The 17,980-nt window shown below is 36.3% G+C and overlaps 1 protein-coding gene across 1 annotated transcript in view; it reads left to right on the top strand.

The window, feature by feature from the left end:
* HECTD2 (HECT domain E3 ubiquitin protein ligase 2) overlaps positions 1 to 7,361 on the top strand; it is a 63,964-nt gene extending 56,603 nt beyond the window's left edge. The window contains exons 17-21 of the mRNA XM_045854653.1: positions 688 to 775; positions 862 to 968; positions 2,514 to 2,629; positions 3,446 to 3,589; positions 4,959 to 7,361. Of these exons, the coding sequence (XP_045710609.1) occupies positions 688 to 775; positions 862 to 968; positions 2,514 to 2,629; positions 3,446 to 3,589; positions 4,959 to 5,079 (576 nt within the window). The 3' untranslated portion in view covers positions 5,080 to 7,361. The remainder of the gene's footprint in view (positions 1 to 687; positions 776 to 861; positions 969 to 2,513; positions 2,630 to 3,445; positions 3,590 to 4,958) is intronic.
* The last annotated feature ends 10,619 nt before the right edge of the window (positions 7,362 to 17,980 follow it).

Raw genomic sequence — 17,980 nt, forward strand, 5'->3', positions numbered from 1 at the left:
GCTGAGGGCAGATAGCTTCCCGTTAACCAGGTGCTTCATATGTGAAAATCACCATTTGTTACGAAACACTCATTATTAGAAAAGATAAGCAGGATTAATTAACCCATACTATCCCCTATCTTAAGGAGCTTAAACCTGATAAAGTGGACAATGAAGGAAACCCTTGTAAAGGAGCAGTCAATGTAAATGCTTAAAGAAATTCACTGAGGGTAAGGGTGTTGCTCTGCTAGGCAAGTGGCACATTCCCTTGATTCCAGTACTTTCTCAGAGCTTTTCAACTTCTAAAAATTAGCCTCTCCTTCTGTACAAGAAGTCAGGAGCAGAGACTAAGGGATCAGACCAAAACACGCTCATTGCTCCTCCCGGAACCATGACTGGGAGAGGGGAACTACAGTGACCCACCCAGCTCCAGAGGGCACTGCCTGGGTGGCCTCACAGGTTTTGTGAACATCAATCAATCAAGTACATAACTGTTCAGCAGAGTTAAGTTAAAGACCTACTTTTCGACCTCACAGTAGTTTCATGACACCTAATTCCTAATCCAAATATCCAAAGAGCTTAGTATTTCCATAGCTTGTATATTTGGGTGGGAAAAAACTGCCTTTTAAATTTCACAAAACTGTTCACTGAAGTCTGTTAGTATATCAACCATACCAATAAATACCTTGTGTTGGGATCTCCCATCAGGTTTTTCAAGAAGAATTTGGAATAATTAAGTCCTATAATTTAAAGCCAGGTGGTGATAAAATTCCAGTTACCAATCAAAATAGGAAAGGTAAGTTAGACACCATTTCTTAATTAAAATGCATTAGTGTTTACCATTTCCTTCTACCTTGTAACAGCTGGAAAATTGCTTTTCAGAGTATGTACAGCTTTATGTTGACTTTCTTCTCAACAAATCCATCTATAAGCAGTTCGCTGCATTTTATTATGGATTTCATAGTGTGTGTGCTTCAAATGCCCTTATGGTGAGTTTAAATCTTTAAATTATACTTTCAGTTAGGTTTTTGTAATACGGTAAAAACTGACAAATAGTTTCTTAGATATTTTAGCAGATAAGCTTTTAAACTAGAAATTTTTTCTACTTTTTAAAGGTAGAGCTAGAAATAAAAATAATCCTCCCATTTCAGCCTTAACTCTCCAAAGGGAAAAAAGACCAGTCAGCTCCGTTTTTTCTCCCTTGTACTATGTCTTGTACTACATGTCTTGTAGGGCTGTAAAACATGTCCCCAAGCACAGTGGATGAAGAAGACCTGTGGGCTCAGGGTCTTAATACTAAAGGACAAAGCACAGAAAGTAGTTCACACAAAAGCTCCAGAGCAAAAGCCACCTCTTACTGACTAACGAAAATGTTTATGACTGCTGCTTCAAGGGTCCCTCTGTGACTCTATGTTGACCTTTACCCACAGGAAGTAGTTTGTCTCCAGAGTCATGAAGGACTCCGATTGAGTTATGTAAACCATGTGACTGTGGGCCAGCTGCTATCTGGAATACCACACTGAAATAAGATAAAAACATGGTGTCCTAAAGAGCTGGTGCTGTTCACCCCAGCTACCCAGGGCACACTCCATCACATACTTCTGTTTCCCCTCGGTTTTATTATGAGGGTTTGGAGGAAGGTCTTCCATTTGCATTTATTTTTCATAGGAGAGCTTGTTTCAGAGTAACCTTTGTCACATGTTTGTTGTTGGAAGTACCTTTGAAAACGCAACATTTCGTTGAGCTCTGAGTTTTGTCTGTGACACTCTGGTAGTCGTGGGGGTGGAGGGAGGGGGAGTAAGTATTAAATGGCATAGCTTGTCTTCTCTTTTTCAGTTTTAATCTCTTTAAGTGGAATACAACATATGTAGGTAAAAAAAGTGTACCACACAAGCAGACTGTAACCAGGTGCCTACACTCTACAGTGCACGCACCCTGTGCACGGTTGGGAGGGACGCTGGGACTCAGGGACACTGGAGGGAGGCGGGCGGATAAGTATAGATGCTGGGGGAGCTAAGACAGTTTCAGGCTGAGTTTGGAGCAAGAGTTGTAATTTGGATTCATGCTTAGTCATCTGCTTGTTTTTCTGGCCAAGTGCTAATTACTGTTTGCAAAAGGGAGCACCCTAGTAGTTTGACAAGATTTATAAACCTTTAAAAACAAAAATATCTTACCTCAATAGGAAAAATATAAATGGAGATTTTTCTTTACAAAAATGGTTTGATTTACTGTTAAGTCATGATTTTTTGGAGTTTGATTCAGTGAAAACAGTTCCAATTTAACTTTTTATTAATTTTTTAAAAGATTTTATTTATTTATTTTTTAGAGAGGGAAGGGAGGGCCAAAGAGAGAGAGAGAGAAACATCAATGTGCGGTTGCTGGGGGCCATGGCCTGCAACCCAGGCATGTGCCCTGACTGGGAATCGAACCTGCGATGCTTTGGTTCACAGCCTGCACTCAATCCACTGAGCTATGCCAGCCAGGGCCAATTTAACTTTTTTTAATTATCATTTTTGATAAATACATATTGGCAGCTGCTTCGTCCAGATGAGGTGGAAATTCTGGTGTGTGGAAGTCCGGAGCTGGATATGCACGCCCTGCAGAGAAGTACACAGTATGACGGCTATGCGAAAACCGACTTGACTATAAGGTGAGCACTTCCGACCTCTGGCAGCGAGGCTGCAGAGGGGGAGTGAAGCAGAATGTGGTTCCTTTACTTGTGTAACTTACAGTCTTGGAGTCAAGTCAGCTGAAATACTGCGGTGTTCTACACTGCCTTATTTTACTTCTAAAAAGTAATGTGAGAGTATTAAATATGAAATAACTTAACAGTCCCCCGGGAGAGAGTGATATAAATAAGTTTCTACAAAAGTATAGAGATTATGCGTTTAAGAAAATGACTTTGGCTCTAGAATTTCAGGCACTTTAATAGCAGTGTGCTGAAAAATAAGAAAATTGTCTGTTGTACTTACTATCCACTGTTGGGCTGATTTTATAATTTTATAAAAATGCATTTTTATAATAATGTTAGTCAAAAATTTAATTCATAGATAGAAGCTTTTCATTCCTGAGTTTCACAGTAAGGCACCATGCGTGTTTAGGGAAGGTTGTTTTCCTTCGAACTTACTTTATATTACTTAGTCCAGCGATTTCAAACTTCCTTCATCTTATGGCACACGTAAACTAATTACTAAAATTCTGTAGGACACCAAAAAATATATTTTTTGCCAATCTGGAAAAAAAGGTATAATTTTAATGCATTTGCACAGGATAGCTATTGTTGTGTTGGCTGTTGTCATTTTTTTCTTTGACAGTCTAAGGGAAAAGAGGTCAGTGTCCCTGACTAAATAGTCAGGTATTGCATATTTTAAAAACTCTTACGGCACTGTTTGAAAATCACTGCTTTATTCTGATTTGCAGGATTTTTTCAGGACGTTTTATATACATCTCCTTTGGTGTTCTCTAGATACTTCTGGGATGTTGTGCTGGGCTTTCCTCTTGATCTTCAGAAGAAGCTGCTGCATTTTACTACAGGAAGTGACAGAGTCCCTGTAGGCGGAATGGCTGATCTGAACTTTAAAATCTCAAAGAATGAGACTTCTACTAATTGGTAAATTTCCAGAGTATAATTTTATTTTTAATCTACAACATTGCTAATAATAATATGTTTATAATTAGAGGCTTTTTTTCTTTTGAAGCCAACTTCATAGAAAAATCTTGGGAGTAAATATGGTCTTGAAATGAAAGAGGCTGTTGCTTAAGGTCCTGTATTAATTTTTCAGATATACCAATACGAACTGATGATAACTCCTTTCCATTAACTTTTTGCTTTGCTAAGTCTGTTGCTTTGTAGTCTCTTTTAGAACTAGCTTGCTTTTAGTAGTGTATTGTCTAACCTTCATTTTCATTTAAAGGTGTTTTTATCAAAAATACTAAGGTGGGGGTTTGTGCTATTATAATTAGTACTAGAAGTGCCTGTAGTACTAATCCTCTTTTTTCTTTTTTTAATTTAGTGCTCTTTGTATATGAAAGTGGTGATGATAATGGCGGCTTTAATATTTTCCTAATAATGTTGATGGATTAATACTGACCTACTTACTTCTTTTCCCAACCATAATTTCTAAAGCTGATCCTTCATTTCTAAAGCTGATCTCAGTGGACGCTACATTGATTACAATTATTTTGTTCTGCTGCCCCTTAGATTCCCTGAGTTCTGTCAGTTCTTTCCATTTTGGAACAGGAATTTTTCCTTTCCATTCCCACTGCTAACACTGACAACTGTTCTCATGGTGGGGAGTTCATAAAGCCAAGGGTCTAAGGAGTCCGTAGAAACCCTGAAGAAAGATAATGATGCCCCAGGTGGAGGGTTTGGGGAGCTGAACAACAGGATCCGGAGGACAGTGTTGGGTGCGCAGTGAGGGCAGCACATAAGAGTGTGGGTATCAGGTGACTCAGAAGTGTTCTTTTGTTGTTTGTTTTGTTTTTTACAATCAAGACTGAAATACTAGTTATACTCTAGTTAACAGTTATACTCTATACTATTCTGCTAGGTGTTTTATATAAAAGGCTCTCTTAATCTTCTAAACAACCCAATTGGATAGTTTGCCCTGTCGTGGTGATGAAGGAACTGAGGTTTGGAGACATGAAGCCACTCGAATGAGGCCCCACAGCTGATAAGTGAGGAAGGCAGTAATCGAGTTTAGATTTGTCTGAACCCAAAAATAATGCCTCCAGAACAAAGTCTGCGTGAGAGTAGAGACAGTGACTATCCTGTCCGTAAACCCAGCCTCCTGTCTGGGAATGGGCCTGACACGTAGTAGGTACTTCATAAGTATTTGTGCAACAAAGGAAAGCATGAGTCTTCTCTTGGGAAAGTAAAAGAGATTTGGATGTGTGTGTCCCAGTATTTTGAAAGTTGCTTAGCAGTCATTCTGCGTGTGTTTTAATGCTTAGTATCTTTAAAAAAATTTTTTTCCTAGGTTGCCTGTGGCTCACACCTGCTTCAATCAACTTTGCCTTCCCCCCTACAAAAGCAAAAAGGACCTGAAACAGAAACTGATCATTGGAATTTCAAATGCAGAAGGTTTTGGACTTGAGTAACCTAGAAGACTTGAAACATATTTTATATGTAGCATTCACTTCCCTCTTATTGTGCCTTTAACCTTTTCATGTTTTCGTCTCAAAACAACTTAACAGAGCTCACCAACTTTAAAATACTGACTTTTTAAAAAAAAAAATCGAATATGAAGTATGTTGGTGGAGGCATGATTTTCTAAAACCACAGATATTGCTTGAGTGGGGAAAAGACCAGATGGCAGAGACAGGTGTGGGTTCGGCCCTTCTTTTTTATAGCACTTTATCATTCTCAATGAGTAGTTTATCACGGGTGTTCCGCTGGGGAGGCCGGGTGCAATAAAGAAAGCACTGATGACACAGTGGAACCCAGTATAGAGTGTGTGCCACTGGTACATAGTAGCAACACAGAGAGCTACATTATCATTAATGTAAGGCATGTCGCCATATTTTCATATAGAGGTAAACAACAGTATAATTGCAAATGCAATTTACAGGGTTTTTCATATACTGGTTTTGGTCCTATAAGGTTCTTTTCAACTGTTGCCGAAAAACATGTAAATAACTACAGAATAAGCCTGAGAATAATGGGATTTTGATAGTGCAATTTATTGCTAAAGATTTATTTTTACAAAGTAAATTCAGGGTTTTAGATGTGTATACAGCTTTTACAAATCAATAAAGATGACTGTACTAGAGTGTAACTATTTTCAGACTAATTGGATTCAGGTTATTTTCTTTTTAGTATTGTTAGTCTGCATGCACATTGGCAGTAGTAACTTTGAATACTCTGTAATATTTGTATAAAGATCATTTCTTCTTAAGGGTTGGGATATTAAAAAAGAAATCAGATAACTAATCATTGATAAATGAAGTCAAGTTACAAGCACAAAAGAAAATGTTTTTATATATACTTTGATGTACAAGGCTTATTTGTAATATTTTTGATTATCAGTTGTACTGAAACACTAATTTTTGGAAAAGGTTAGGATAAGATATTTGACAAAAGTGAATACATATCATTTCTGTCAAAATGACATACTTGGTGTAAAATAATCAGGTTCAACATTTTGATCAAAATGTTTGTTTTTCACTGGATTATGAATATAGTAAATTCAAAAGTACCCTTTTGGGAGTTCCTAACAAAGTAACATGTAAAAAGGAAATGTATTTTAAATCAGACAGTAAATGGTTTTCTTTTTAATTTACAGCAAATGAAGCAGTTTTATTAGCATGCTATAAATATTTCCTAATCAAGACTTCTCTATGTTCCTTCAGAAAACTCTGAAGATATATTTGCAATAATAAGGAAGCCAGCATTTAGTACCAGCATATGGTTCACATGCAAATAATACTTTCCCACAATTTTTTCTGAGCTATGTTATTTTCTTACCGCTTTGCTTCCTGCACCCAACCAGCAGAATTCTTTTAGGGTGAAGGAACTAATCAGCTTGTTTTCCTGCGGTTCTGAAACTAGGCCATGAATCTTGGTTTACTGCTCTCTTTGAAATAGAAGTTTCTGCTTTTTCGTTTAGATATACTATTTAAAGGATTTTCTTAAAAATCTTGGAAAGCCTAAGAGAGTTCCAGGCATGTTGGTTTCATTTTGTTTGCTCTGTTTTTAATCTATATGCAAATAAAACTGCTTCTCTCTTACACTGCTTGAACTAGAAAGTAAGACGTTTAATGTAGGTTACTACTAACTAATAAGCACAAAAGAATCACATATAAGAAACCAGATTTAAGTGTTTTAAATAAAATGAAAATAAAGTTTTTATTTGGTAGAGATGGGAAATTGTAATGGCTTTGTCTGCATGTTTAATGACGTGCTTGTATAGCAATAGGTATGTCGTTTTTAAATAAGTACACAAGCAAGCCAGATTTTTAAATGACAGAGTCCATAAGTAACTGGAAAACTTTTGTTGTCTGTTGTTAAGTTGAAATTTGTAACCATTTATCACTTAATTGCACATTGCCTTTATTTATTTATGCTGTTTTGGGTTTACAGTGTAATAATACCTCATTTTCTTAAAAAAAAACACTACTGTTATATTTTGTTAATTTAAACAGCTAAAAATTCATGTTATTGCTTTTTATATAATCTGTTAATGAATTCTTGGTTTTTTGTATCTGCCACAGTAACTTAAATCATTACACAGTATTTATCATCATTTACAAAATGTCTTATCCTTTTTTAATCTTTGCTTAGTCATATTTTTGTCTGTATGATCAGAGGTTTTTAACCTGTTTTTTGTACAAATCTGTATTGTATTAAGTTGTTAACTTCTGGGTAAAATTTTTCAAATATTAAAGTTATACAATCAGTCAGGTTTCAGTTTATTTTTAAAATATTAGGCAATTAATTAAAACCATAATTAAAATGTTTTATAAATGCAAACATTCTCTTCTTTCTACTGTCTCTTTAACTAGTGCTTAGGAAAATTGCTAATATATATAGCTTCAAAAATGTGTGCTGTGATTGCCACCAAATAGAACCAACTTCTTTACAGTGACTTTCATTCTGAAACAGTGTACTATGTCCTGTGTCTGGATGGTCACACACATATTCCACCAAAGTAGTGTTATGCCATGGAGCCCACCCAGAAATGAAAGTATGACATTTCACTGGCTGTAGATAGACGACTTCAGATCTTAAGTATTTCTCCCCAAAACTATTAGTGTGGCCTTTTCTTCCTTGCCCACATTGCCTATGCTTAAGAAAAAAAGAGAATATGAGAATGAAGGGAGAAAATGTCATGAGTGGAAGAAGACTGTGGCTGAATGGAAGAAAGACTAGGGTGGGTTTTCACAGGGGAGGGTACAAGATCAGTTCACCCAGACGGCCACATAGCCCTTAGTCCAGAGTAGTAGTTAAGAATTGTACTGTGGCCCTGGCAAGTTAGTTCAGTTGGTTCGAGTGTCATCCCAATATGCCAAGGTTGCAGGTTCAGTCCCCAGTCAGGACATATAAGAATCAACCAATGAATGCATAAAAAGTGGAACAACAAATCAATGTCTGTCTCTCTCTCTCTTTTCCCACCTCTCGCTCTCTGCTGCTGCTACTTCTGCTGCTGTTTTGTCATCTTCTTCCTCTGTCAAATCAATAATTTTTTTTAAAATGTATTAAAAAGAAGGGATTGTACCAGATTGCCTGGGTTTGGGTTTACTGTTTCCTGGTACAAGTTACTTTATGTCCCTGTGCCTCAACTATCAAGTGAAAATAATTTGTAGAATGGAAATAATAAACCTACTTATTTCATATAGAGGGTTGTAGGGAAGATTAAATGAACACGTGAAAAGCACATATTACCTGGCCCACAGTAAGCAATATAATGTGATACCATCTTACAACCACTGCTTCTGAAGCCTTCTGGAGGTTTTTGACTATGAGACACTGAATGCAACTACAGATACCAGAACACAAAGTGCTTTTGAGGCATTAAAATTGTGTTCAGATATTTGTTACTTAAAACAGTGCTTTAGAATTTATCCTTGTAGATGTCTCAGTAGGCCAGGGTTTTTGATAACTATTTTACAGATGTGTAAGGATACAATTTTAAAATTCAAAAATAAATGAGTTTATTGTTAATAAAACATTTCAAATGTAGATGAAATTTTCAGTGAGTAACATAATACAACCATGTTCCTACTTGTTTATACCTAACATTTTAACATTCTGCAGGAGTTTTTAAAAATAAAATGGGACAGATGGAGTAGAAGCCCCTTTCTGAGCACTTCTCCAGTTTCAATATACTTTCTCTCTTTTCCCCATTGAACTGCATTTGGTGTGAATTCTCCCCACAGTTTTATATTTGTATTACAAATGTGTCTCTCCGTAAACACTAAACTGTATCATTATAGTTGCATATCTAACATCACACTCTACCTTTACAACCTTTTTACACAACCTTTTACACAAAGGTTGCACAACCTTTTCTAGGTTTTCTAAACCTAGAAAATTGTCTTTTCTAGCTTTATCCCTGATTATACATTTCAATATAATTCACCAATTTTAATGTCAGAATAGAATCCTATTAAGTGAATATACCACCGTGTGTTGATGCATCCTCCCACAGACTAACACTGAGATATTTTCTCCGTTGTGAACAAGGCATGGACAAGCACCTTGCCCATGGTGAGTGAGCATGCACCAGTGTCCCTGAGTTAGAGCCCAGATGTGGAATGGCTGAACCACAGGTCTCACATCTCCAGCTTTACCAAATATTGTCCAATTGCTCTTCCCGGAGTGGTGGTTCCAGCATTAATTTCCACCACATTGTAAGAGTTGTCATTTCTCCACAGTCTCCTCAACACTTGGCTTTAGCCAACCGTTTTTTGTTAGACCAGTGTGTTTTCATTTACATCTCCATAATCGAGCACCTTTTTGTACATTTACAGGCTAGTCAGATTTCTTTGTGAATGGCCAGTGCAATGTTCTTTGCCTAATTTTTTTTTTCCATTTTCTTTTCCTCATTGGTTTTTAGGAGGTTTTTTTTTTCTAGATATTGATCCTTTGTTAACAGGAGCAACATTGCTTCAGTATAAATTCAAGATCTGCCACCAACAACTATGTGACTTTGGACAAATAACATCTCACCTCAGTTTACCCATCTGTAAAATAAAGAAGTGATACATAATTCATACAGAGGTCTGTCCAGAAAAAGTCCAGCCATTTTTAATATAATGAGGACAGTTTGCATGACATCAGTGTAACTGGCAGCCAAGGAGAGCGGACTGGAATGCACATGTGTGAGCAACAATGACTTCACTGTACTGGTTAGTGGGAGTGGTTAGATGCTGTTGAGTGAGCATGTGTGCTGTGTGGTCATGGCATTCAAAATGACTGAGCAAGACATCCAAGATGGCAGAGGAGTAAGTGGAAGCTACACTAACCTCCTCGCAGCACTAATCTGGAATTGCAACTAAATTGTAGAGAAATCATCCTGAGTAACCAACTGAACATAGGCTGGAAAGAAGATATATATAATGAAGGACAGACAGAAGAAACCACTTCGCCACAGTGAGACTCTTAGGGAATGCAGAGGAGGCACAAGAGGGCTGGCGGGGCTCCCATGGGCAGCAGCTGAAGTTCTGGAGGGATATTTCAGCAGCCAGGTGGTTCCCCTGAGAAGCGTGGGGTCTAAACCCCAAGCTGGGCTCCCCAGCCTACAGTACCTGAGCCTAAAAGGAACCCAGGTAACATCCATTTGTGAAAAGCAGCAGGGTTTCCATCTGCCAGGGAAAGATGGCTAAAGATGCAGAGACACTTAAAGGGCCAATACACAAAATTTCATTTGCAGCCACTTACCCTGGACTCTGGCAAGAGATGCTTGAGGAGAATCTGGGTTGGTGGCTCTAGGAAGAGAAGTGAATGAACAGCCTCCAGGATCCCTGTGCTGAGTCATTCACCATACCACAGAAGCCATCTTTCTCAAGCAGAGCACTCCCCTCCAAGAGGCATCAGCCTGAGGGGAAGCAATAGCCCTGCCTGCAGGAATTACTCTGCCCCACCCTATGGAGCTTAAGCCAGGCTGCTGATTACAGCTTGATTAGTTTAATAACTAATTAGTTGAATAACTAAGGCTGAAAATACAAAGAAGCAACCAAAGTTGGAAGACAAAGCAAAAGATCCCAAATGAAAAAACAAGAGAATTCTCCTGAAAGAAAACTACATGAAATGGAGGCAAGCAATTTAGCAGAGAGTTTAGAGTAATGATTATAAGGATACTCAACAGCATGAAAAAAGACATAGAAACCATAAAAAAGGAGCAATCAGAAATAAAGAATACAATATCTGAAATAAATAATACACTGAAAAGAATAAACAGTAGGTTACATGAAACAAAGATTCAAATCAGTGATTTGGAAAATAAGGTAGAACAAAATAACCAGGCAGACCAGCAAAGAGAAAAATGAATTTGAAAAAATGAGGAGAGCTTAAGAAACATTTTGGACAACATGAACTGTAACAACATCCATATCATGGGAATACCAGAAGGAGAAAAGAGTGAGCTAGGGATCAAGAACCTATTTGAAGAAATACAGACTGAAAACTTCCCTAGTCTGGTGAAGGAAAAAGACACACAAGTCCAGGAAACTAAGAGGGTCCCAAACAAATTGGATCCAAAGAGGACTACACCAAGATGCATCATAATTAAAATGACAAGGCTTAAAGAGAAGGAGAAAATCTGAAAAGCTGCAAGAAAAATGCAGATAGTTACCTACACAGGAGCACCAATGAGACTGTCATCTGATTTCTCAACAGAAACATTTCAGGCCAGAAGGGAGTGGCATTAAATATTCAAGGTGATGAAAATCAAGGACCTACAACCAAGGCTACTTTACCCAGCAAGGTTATCATTTAAAATTAGAGGAGAAGTAAGAGGCTTCCCAGACAAGAAAAAGCTAAAGGAGTTTAACATTAAACCAGTACTGCAACAAATGTTAAAGGGCTTGCTTTAAGAAGAAGGAGAAGAAGAGAAAGAAAGAAAAAAAAAAAACAGGAAAACAGTCTAACAATAAAATGGTACTACATACGTATCTATCAATAATCACCTTAAATGTAAATATTTTAAATGCTCCAGCCAAAAGATATAGGGTAGCTGAATAGATAAGAAAACAAGACCCATGTATATGCTGTCTCCAAGAGAACCATCTCAAATGAAAAGATAGATACACATGGGCTAAAAGTAAAGGGATGGAAAAAGACATTTCATGCAAATGAAAAAGAAAAAAAAGCCGGGGTAACAATATTTATAGCCAACAAAATAGACTTTAAAAGCAAGGCTGTAGTAGAAGACAAAGAAAGACACCACATAATGATAAAAGGAACAATCCAACAAGAGGCTACAACCCTAGTAAACATTTATGCACCCAACATAGCACCTAAATATGTAAAGCAAATCTTAATGGACATAAAGAGAGAGTTGAACAGAAATACAGTCATAGTAGGGGATTTTAATACACCACTGACATCAGTGGATAAATCTTCCAGGCAGAAAATCAACAAGGAGATCGTGGCCTTAACACACTAGATCAAATGGACTTAATTAATATCTATGGACCATTTCACCCCAAAGCAGCAAAATATACATACTTTCCAAGTGCACATGGAACATCTTCTAGGATAGACCATATGCTAGGACACAAAACAAGTCTCAATAAATTTAAGAAGATTGAAATCATATCAAGCATCTTCTTTGATCACAATGCTATGAAACTAGAAATCAATCACAAGAAGATCGCTGGAAAACACACAAAGACTTTGGAAGCTAAATAACATGCTATTAAACAATGAATGGGTCAACACCAAGATCAAGGAAGATGTCAAAAGATACCTTGAAACAAATAAAAATGAGAACACAACAATCCAAAATCTGTGGGACACTGGGGAAGCAGTCCTAAGAAGGAAATTCATAGCATTACAGATCTCAAAAAAAAAAAAGAAAGAAAATTTTCAGATAAACAATCTAACTTTACACTTAAAGGAACTTGAAGAAGAATAACAAACAAAGCTCAAAATGAGTAGAAGGAAGGAAATAAGATCAGAGCAGAAATAAATAAAATAGAGTCTAAAAAAGTGATATAAAAGATCAGTGAATCCAAGATCTGATTCTTTGAAAAGATAAACAAGATTGGCAAACCTTTAACCAGACTCATCAGGAAAAAAAGAGAAAGGACCCAAATAAATAAAATGAGAAATGAAAGAGGAGAAATAACTGACACCAAAGAAATACAAGGTATTGTAAGAAAATATTATGAACAATTATATGCCAACAAATAGGACAACCCGGAGGAAATGGATAAACTCCTAGAAACATACAATCCTCCAAAACTAAATCAGGAAGAATCAGAGAATCTGGATAGACAGATTACATCTAGTGAAATTGAATAACATCTAGTGAAGTAGTAATCAAAATACTCCTAAAAAACAAAAGCCCTGGACCTAATGGCTTCACAGGTGAATTTTACCAAACATTCTGAGAACACCTCTCCTCAAACAATTTCATAAAATTCAAGAGGAGGGAAGGCTCCCAAACTCATTTTACGAGGCTAGCATTATCTTAATTCCAAACCAGATGAAGACACTACAAAGAACAAATATTATAGGTCAATATCCATGATGAACATAGATGCTGAAATCCTCAACAAAACATTAGCAAACTGAATACAGAAATACATCAAAAAGATCATACACCATGATCAAGTGGGATTTATTCCAGGAATGCAAAGTTGGTACAACATTCACAAATCAATAAAAGTGATTCACCACAGACACAAAATGAAGGGGAAAATTACATTATTACATCAATAGATGCAAAAAAAAAGTAGCTGATAGAATCCAACACCCATTTATGATAAAAAAAAAAAACACTCACCAAAGTGGGAATAGAGGGAACATACCTAAACATAGTAAGAGCCACATAGGACAACGTACTGCCAGCATCATACTCACTGGGTGAAATTGAATAACATCTAGTGAATGCTTGAAAAAACTACAAGCTTTCCCCTTAGGATTGGGAACAAGACAGGGATGTCTGCATTTACCTCTCTTATTCAACATAGTTCTGGGAGTCCTGGCCACAGCAATCAGACAAGAAGAAGAAATAAAAGGCATCCAAATTGTAAAGGAAAAAGTAAAACTATTTATCTGCAGATGACATGATACTGTATATAGAAAACCCCAAAGATTCCACTGAGAAACTACAAGAACTAATAAATGAGTTCAGCAAAGTAACAGGATACCAAATTAATATCAGGATGTCAGTTGCCTTTTTATATGTGAATAATGAACTAACAGAAAGGGTAATTAAGAAAACAATCCCATTCACATTCCTTAAAAAAGAATAAAATACCTAGGAATAAATCTAACCAAGGATGTAAAAGACCTATACTCAGAAAATTATAAGGCACTGAAGAAAGAAATGGAAGAAGATACAAATAAGTGGAAGCATATACCATGTTCATGGATAGGAAGAATTAACTTTAGGATGTCCATACTATGCAAAGCAATCTATGGATTCAATGTAATTCCTATCAAGATTCCAATTACATATTTCACAGCACTAAAACAAATATTTTTTTTAAATTATATGGAACCAGAAAAGGCCCCACATAGCAACAGTGATCCTGAGAAAGAACAACAAATTGGAGGAAGAGGAATCATTATACTTACTATCAAACTATACTGTAAGGCCATAGTAATCAAAACAGCATCATTCTGGCATAAAAATAGACACATGGATCAATAGAACAGAATAGAGAACCCAGAAATAACCCAACACTTTTATAGTCAATTAATATTTGGCAGAGGAAGCAAGTACGTGCAATAGTTAAAGATCATTCAATAAATGATGTTGGGAATGTTAGACAGATACATGCAGAAAAATGAAACTAGACCACCTTCTTACACTACACACAAGAATAAATTCAAAATGGATCAACAACTGACTTATTATACCAAAACCATAAAAATCTAGAAGAAAACATAGGCAGCAAAATCTTGGACATTGCTCATAGCAATTTTTAATCTGATATATCTCCCCAGGCAAGGGAAACAAAAGAAAAAAATAAACAAATGGGACTACATCAAACTAAAAAGTTTTTGTACAGACAAGGAAATCTCAACATAATAAAAAGACAACCCACAGAATAGGAGAACATATTCACTGGTACATCTAATAAGGGGTTAATATCCAATATTTATAAAGTATTTACAAAACTCAATACCAAAAAAGCAAGCAATCCAATTAAAAATGGACAAAGTTCTCCAGAGAGGACATACAGATGATCAATAGACATATGAAAAGATGCTCAGTGTCACTAATCATCAGAGAAATGGCAAATTAAAACCACAAAGAGATATCATTTCACACCTGTCAGAATGGCTATCAATAATAAATCAACAAATAACAAATGCTGGTGAGGATGTGGAGAACTGGAACCCTTCTACACTGTTGGTGGGAATACAGACTGGTGCAGCCACTGTGGAAAGCAGCATGGGGATACCTCTGAAAATTAAAAATGGATCTTATCTTTTGAGCCAGCAATCCCACTTCTGAGAATATATCTGAAGGAACTTAAAACACTAATTTGAAAAAATATATCCACCCCTATGTTCATAGCAGCATTATTTACAATCTCTGAGATATTGCAGCAGCCCAAGTATCCATCTATGGATGATTGGATACACAACTATGGGACATTTACACAATAGAATACTACTCAGTCATAAAAAAAGAAAAAATTTTTACCCTTTGCAACAGTATGGATGGACCTGGAGAACATTATGCTAAGTGAAATAAGCCAGTCAGAGAAAAACAAATAGCATATGATTTCACTCATATGTGGGATCTAATGAACAAACTGAACTAACAAGGCAAATGGGGACAGACTCATAGATGGAGCACAGGATGCCAGCTAGTGGGAGGGGAGAATGAAGAAATGGAGGGGCTGAGTAAAAAGGAAAAAGCACTCATGGACACAGACAACAGTGTGGGGATTGCTGGGTAGAGGGATGTATAAGGGGACTAAATGGTAATTTAAAAACACAATAAAGATAAAAGGAAAAGAAATGACTGAGCGAGTAGAGCAATGAATCTGCATCAGATTTTGTGTAAAGCTTGAACATTCCTCCGCAGAAACTATTTGGATGATTCAGAAGGCCACAGCTGTGGGCAACTGATGATTGGCAGCACCATCATGACAAAACTCCCACTCATGCATCAGGTCTCATGAGGAGTTTTTTGATGAAACATTAAATCACCCAGGTGACTCAGCCTCCTACAGCCCAGATTTGGCACCCTGTGACTTCTGCCTTTCCCCAAAACTAAAATCACCTTTGAAAGGGAAGAGATTTCAGACCATCGATGAGATTTAGGAAAATACAACAGAGCAGCTGATGGCAATTGGGAGAACTGAGAGAAGTCCCAAGGTGCCTATGCTGAAGGTAACTGAGGCTCACTGCCCGATGTACAATGTTTCTTGTACCTTCTATCTTCTTCAGTAAAAATGCCTCTATTCTTTATTTAGTTGCTGAACACTTCCGGACAGATCTTGTAGAGTTATTAAACAAACCTAGGTATAAGTATCTCTAAGTATGTGTGTGTATACTTATATGCATATATCATAAAAATATATGTAATATGTAAGTTAAATAAGTTTATAAATTTATGTGTATATATGAAGTATATATACATATATACTTATACATAAACATAACACTTATATATAATGCATTTAACTTACATATATAAATAAATGAGTATTTATATTTATGCCTGACCCATAATAAGCATTGGGTGTTTTGTTATACCATTACTATTATTGTTATAGTTCATGCATTACAAAGATCTTCTAGTATGTAGGCTGACTTTTATCTTTTATAATAGAATTTTAAAATTTTAATGGAGACCACAAAAATGAAACTTTTGTTATAGTTGATGTTTGTTTAGATTTAACTACATACAGTCATACCTCAGTACACATCGGCTTCAGAATTTGTCAAACCCTGTACTTGTCGATTTTGATGAGAAAAAAATATTTCAGCACTCAGCACTTGCTCGAGGCTCCTCATACTTGCTAGAACTTGTATAAATCAGTTTAGGTACACGTTGGTTTAGGCACTCATTGGTTCTGGCACTCATCACAAGTTCTGGAACAAATTAATGACAACTACTGAGTATCACTGTATTTACAACTTCTTTGCATACCATTTCCTCATCTATAATTCTATACACTTAACTCTGGGATCCATCTTCTTTCTCTTTAATTATATTTATTAGAAGCTCCTTTAACGAGTTTGTTAATAGTAAATTCTTTTTTCATTTGCCTGAAAATCTTTTTATTCACCTTTATTCATGAAAGATTCATTAAACATGTATTTCCCTGTTGATGGTTCATTTTCTGTTAGGACTTTTACTATTTTAATCCATTATCTTTGGGTTTCATTTTTGATTATTGAAGTTAGTTGTCAGTATAATTGTGATTTCCTGGTAGATATTCTCTTTTTCTCTGGCTACTTTTAAGGTATTTCTTTTCTCATGAAACTGCAGAACCTCAAAGACAATGTGTATATTGTATATTTTTATCCCTTAGGAATCATTATGGTTCTTGAATTTATATCTTCCAATTCTAGAAAATTCTTCAGCCACTTTTTTCTGTGAATATCGTCTTCCCTGTTCTCCCTAATCTCCTATTCAACATATGTTGGACCATGTCATCAACTATTCCATCTGTCTGTTACCTAATCTGTTGATTAACAAACACACTGAGCTTTTTTTATTTCAATGGCTGTATTTTTCATTTCTAGAAATTCTTTCCTTCTTCAAGTCCACCTGCTCTTTTTTCATGTTGTTCTTTCATATGTTTTTGTTGTTCTTTAGTAATTTTCAGCCTACTTGTTTCATACTTACTTTTAGATTGTTCTACTCTCTTCAGTTCTTGAAGTATAATTCTTTATATGTTCATATACTGGCTCTCATAGTGATTTGTTTTCTTATGTCTTTGTAATTCTGTGTTTTTGCTCTTTTGATTTAGGTTTGTGCCTTGAATAGTACAAATGCCCTCCCAGAGGTTCACATTGTTCTCAACCAAGGCCCTTCTCGTCTTCCACACCATTTTTTATGCTAACTTCTTAGATTAGGTTCCTTTTTCACTTGTGTAACTTTTTGACCCCTCACCTAGAGTGGAACAGCTTAGAGCTATGAGTAGGGTTTTTCTGTCCCCATTTCATAGGCCGGAAACATTTTTAAACTCTAGGCTGCATGAGCTGAGATCAGTGTTGGCTCCTCACAGTGAATCAGGCCTAAGGCATGTCTATTGAGCTTATGTAGGCCTTAAAATACATTGGAGAGTTCATCATCCTCATGAGTCACCTAACTCTGCTCATTACTGTTGGCTTTTTATTTCTTCCTCATTTCCTATAACT

Source organism: Phyllostomus hastatus, unplaced genomic scaffold, assembly GCF_019186645.2.
Source record: "Phyllostomus hastatus isolate PE091 unplaced genomic scaffold, TTU_PhHast_1.1 phas_scaffold_1066, whole genome shotgun sequence".
Classification (NCBI taxonomy): Eukaryota; Metazoa; Chordata; class Mammalia; order Chiroptera; family Phyllostomidae; genus Phyllostomus; species Phyllostomus hastatus.